General features: G+C 36.1%; 1 protein-coding gene across 2 annotated transcripts in view; it reads right to left on the bottom strand.

Moving 5' to 3' along the window:
• Positions 1 to 77: 77 nt before the first annotated feature.
• The window catches only part of tmem244 (transmembrane protein 244), a 12657-nt gene continuing 7734 nt past the window's right edge, over positions 78 to 5000 (bottom strand). Inside the window, exons 5-6 of one of the 2 annotated variants that reach the window (XM_061929946.1) lie at positions 3552 to 3596; positions 78 to 410 (exon numbers count right to left, since the gene is read on the bottom strand). In XM_061929946.1, the coding sequence (XP_061785930.1) occupies positions 313 to 410; positions 3552 to 3596 (143 nt within the window). In that variant the 3' untranslated portion in view covers positions 78 to 312. The remainder of the gene's footprint in view (positions 411 to 3551; positions 3597 to 5000) is intronic. The other variant, XM_061929947.1, reaches the window with a different exon arrangement.

Raw genomic sequence — 5000 nt, 5'->3', positions numbered from 1 at the left:
CCCGCAGTAAAAGTTTGATAACCTTTGTATTAGGTGTTATGAATACGCTCAAGGAATATGCTCATGTTATTGCAGTTGATATTTAATCCATGCTAAACTCATACAGAACACACATAGTCATTTTCTGACCACAAGACGTACACATTGATGATAAATCCTAATATAAGATATATGGCATGTTGTAGGCGTAAACTATTATTCAAAAAATTTAGTTAATCGATACAAAAATAATAAACAGAATAATGTTAATAAAAAACTTTGTACAGGAGGGGATGCTATTAGACGGTTAAATGAAAGGCATCTCCGTCATCATCAGAAGTTCTGTAGCTCAGCCGGATAGACGAAGTTGCTCCTAAAGAGTTTGTAGGCCAGGAGCTGTCCTCCGAATATCATCATCACCAAGCCTGAGCCTGTGGAGGAGAACAAGCTCAAATACATGAAGGAATCATGAAAGAATCTGGAATATGTTAAAAGATTCTATTCTGATCATTTCAGGGAGAAAATTATTTTAGATCCCATTACGAACTGTATTTTAATAAAAAATAGGCAAGTCCCAATACAACTTTTTCACTTCCAATAATATACTGATATTGGAGCCATGAGCCAATTGCTTGGATTTACATGACGTCGCATTCGACTCAGGTTGTCAAGCTGGCCTAGTTCTCAATGGGTACGAGGCGCCATTTTGCTTTTTTTTTTTTTTAAAACCAAAAAAGCCATATGCTTGCATTGTTTTCGGCTGTACGAACAGTTCAAATCACAAAAAGGATAAACGTTTCCTCAGAGTTCCTCGAGAGGTAATCAAGAAGAGCGCAAAACTGCAAGATTTTATAGTTTATAGTTTATTTTTCTTCGGTCAATGGTCAACAAAATAAACAAACAGTTGTACATTCATAGATTGAAAATGAAAATGTTGCAGACCGAAAGGGTTTAGGCTAAAGTTGAACACTTATTGCGCCTAACCCTATAAACAATGTCAAGTACAAGATGAACTTCCGAAAATTATGAAATGTCTTTTGTACAACATATTATAAATATATATTATACACAACATAAACACAGTTCAATTATATACACAGTAAAGGCATGTGAAATATCCTTGTACATGTGTTAGTTAAACCTTTGTACCAATTTATATACTATATACAAACAATTATACTTCCATTATTATTTATATCCCACATTTAGTATTTTAATTAACATTGATCATAGTATTAACTACTGTGTTGATTCAAGAGTGATATATTTTTTCAAGACATTGGTCTTAAAGTGTTTTTTAAATGTGTGAATGGAACTGGAACATTTTAAGGAATCATCCAAGCTGTTCCACAGTTGTTATGAAACGACAACAAGAAAAATGACATGTACTCCAGTCCAAAAAACGCAAATGTTTGCGGTGACCATTTCTTTAAATGCTTGTTTGATGTACTTTTAACGTTTAAAGTTAAAGTTAAACTACCAGTGATAGTCACACACACACTAGGTGTGGCAAAATTATTCTCTGCATTTGACCCATCACCCTTGATCAACCCCTGGGAGGTGAGGGGAGCAGTGACCAGCAGCGTTAATAGTTTTTGGTGATTTAACCCTAAATTACAACCCTTGATGCTGAGTGCCAAGCAGGAGTATTTCCCATTTAGGTAATATCTTGATATTTGTAGTTCTTAAAGCACACTTTTGATACGAGTGTTTCGAAAAGCACCAACAAGGCGAGTCTAAATAAAGAAAGCAAATGTGAGCAAAACCTAAAGGAGTTACACTTTTACCAAAGGCATCAATCATAAATGAAGCCATCAGCACATACATGATGTTAAAAAAAAACACGCTTACTCGTAAACGACGCGCGCAACAACAAACAAACAAACAAATATGGCAGTAGACACGGAGTTAAATCATGAAGTGCAACCTTACCCAAGCTAAAGATGCATATTTATCCGTGAGAGTCTTGATACCAAATTCCTTGACCCAGCCACACACAAAGACGTTGTAGACCTCCATGCTTTTCTAATTTTCATCTGTTTTGTCGTGTAGCATTGATGTCTGGAGCATCAGATAGTTCGGCATGTCTGGGAACTCCATCAACGGATAATCCTTGATATCACTCGATACACCTTTTTTTTTTTAGTAAAGGGCTCTATTCCATTGCACAATTTAATTTTTTGCTCGAATTTGCTTTTTGCAGGAAGATCTCTCTCAGAGAGTTTGCGCGCTGCTTGCTGCACAACAGCCATCTTGACTTGGTTGACCACCACTAATTTTCACTGGCGAAAGAAGTCCTGTGACGGAATACAAGCCTTATCGATATTGATATATTTTGATATGGTATCGCCACAAATCGTAGTATACACTTTTATTGTTTTTTGTTTGATCAAGTAAAATTACTCAGAGAGCAATGGTAGGTATAAAAAAGCCTTATGCCAGACCTACGTATGTCGTCTTTAAATGGTGGTAATTTTTTGGTAACACCTAGTGGTCACAAAAATTAATGTAATTATGCTCATGAGGCTGTAAATTGAATGATATGGACACGATTGTTACTGCATATTTTCTAATACGCTTCTGCCTGTGTAAGTAATATGCAACTATAAATATTTGATACTTGTTTATATTGACAAATGTGCTGTTTTAGACTGCAATATTGTTCAATTAAGGACACCAATTACCGTATTTTTAGAGTATAAGTCGCACCGGAGTATAAGTCGCACCTGCCGATAATGCATAATAAACACGGAAAAAAACATATATAAGTCGCACTGGAGCCTGACCAAACTATGAAACAAACTGCGACTTATAGTCCGAAAAATACGGTACATACATCTAGCTTGTGTGCTATTGTGTGCTTAGCTGTTATGTAGCTGCTAGCCCCTAGAAGCCTAAAGCCCACCATGGTTACCCTATATAAGTGATTTGATTAAAATACAAGAAAAGACTAACCTTTTGTGCTTATTGGAGGACATTTAGATGCAAGTATACACGTTGCAGGACTGCATGCATCAGAGATTTTACATGCAAGTGCAATATCATCATCTGATACTTGCTTTTTGCTGATAACGGATCAGGACACCTCCTCAATAAAATATTACATAAATATCAAGTTGTGTACAGGGGAAACTGCATTTGTCTTCTCTTGGCCAACATGGTCACGACACAACTTACTGTTGCAATTGCCCGGGGATAAGAGACAGCTCCAGCTAGAAACGCCCCCCTCAAGCGGTTACGTGCTAATGGTTGTCAGCAAATAGCAGTGAATAATAGGAAGAGCAGAGAAGCAGTAAACAGGAGTCTTTAGCTCCCCCAAAACAATAACATCTTCCCTTTGCAGTTTTACTCCAATTTATCGCCACAATTTTTACATCCAAAAATTTTTGGCTGCCATTTCCTATAAAAAGCCACAAATGTCACTGAATGTTAGTGCTCCTGCTATGCTGCCAAATGTGGAAAGTCATGACGTGAGAGAATTTCAAGAGATTTAAAAACACATGCACCAAGCTCATGATATTGTACAAGAACAAGAATACAACTTTTGAAACATATACATAACTCACGCTCACCCAGTGCAATCCACCAGTGCTCCGTTGACGGTACATCTGACATCACTGCAATAATGGTCAAAATATGATTTTTAATAAGGGAATCATGTTAAATAGGGTAATTTACAGTGTTTTGTGGTCATCAGTCCATACTTGCCAACCCTCCCGGATTTTCCGGGAGACTCCCGAAATTCAGCGCCTCTCCCGAAAACCTCCCGGGACAAATTTTCTCCCGAAAATCTCCCGAAATTCAGGCGGACTCAGGTCCATAGGACTCAACCCACAATATAACCAGCATACCTGCCCAATCACGTTATAACTGTAGAATGATGGAGGGCGAGTTCTTGGTTTCTTATGTGGGTTTATTGTTAGCCAGTTTCATTAACGTCCTCCCAGCGCGGCAACAACACACAACAACAGCAGTCACGTTTTTGTATACCGTAAACAGCAATGTTGTGACACTCTTAAACAGGACAATCCTGCCATCTAGTGCATTTGATGAAAGCACTTTTGTGCGTGCCACACATCAATGCATCATCAGAGTTCAGCATGGTTAGAAAAATAGTGACAGAGAATAGAACAAGGATGGACAATTCAACCCTTAACTCAACAATGAGTAGATGAGTGTTATGTGTGTGTATATGTGTAAATAAATGAACACTGAAATTTAAGTATTTATTTCATATATATATACATATATATATATATATATATATATATATATATATATATATATATATATATATATATATATATATACGTATATACGTGTGTGTGTATATATATATATATATATATATATATATATATATATATATATATGTATATATATATATATATATATATATAGCTAGAATTCACTGAACGTCAAGTATTTGTTATATATATATATATATATTATATATATATATGAACTACTTGATTTGGTGAATTCTAGCTGTAAATATACTCCTCCCCTTTTAGCCACGCCCCAACCACGCCCCTCTCCCACCCCGACCACGCCCACCCCCACCCCCTCCCCCCACCTCCCGAAATCGGAGGACTCAAGGTTGGCAAGTATGCATCAGTCGCAGTAATTGATGTTTGATTAAAAATAATAATAATAACAAGTGTTTTTGTTGGTTGAATACGTTTTGAAATGCTTGGATCTAAATGCAACATTATTTTTTTACTTTTACAATGTAAAATATTTATTGATTAGAACCATAAAATATCAAAGCATCATTTTGTTTACATGATGTTGTTACTGAATTGTATTATTATTAGTATTATCATTAATATTACAATTATTTGCATTATTATTTTTGCCGTCAATACCAAGGCATCCACTAACTAACAGTACCTGGGAGTGTGCTGTGATGTGTTCATTTTAGTTTTAATAGTGTGCATTGCTCATTTGACTAAGGGGTGTCCAAACCTTTTGATTCGGGGCCCGGCCGCATTGGGCTATAAAAAAAAAAAAAAAAAAAA

Source organism: Nerophis lumbriciformis, linkage group LG34 (assembly GCF_033978685.3).
Source record: "Nerophis lumbriciformis linkage group LG34, RoL_Nlum_v2.1, whole genome shotgun sequence".
NCBI lineage: Eukaryota > Metazoa > Chordata > Actinopteri > Syngnathiformes > Syngnathidae > Nerophis > Nerophis lumbriciformis.
The sequence above is the reverse complement of the archived record's forward strand: the minus strand, read 5'-3'. Positions and strand labels throughout refer to the sequence as shown.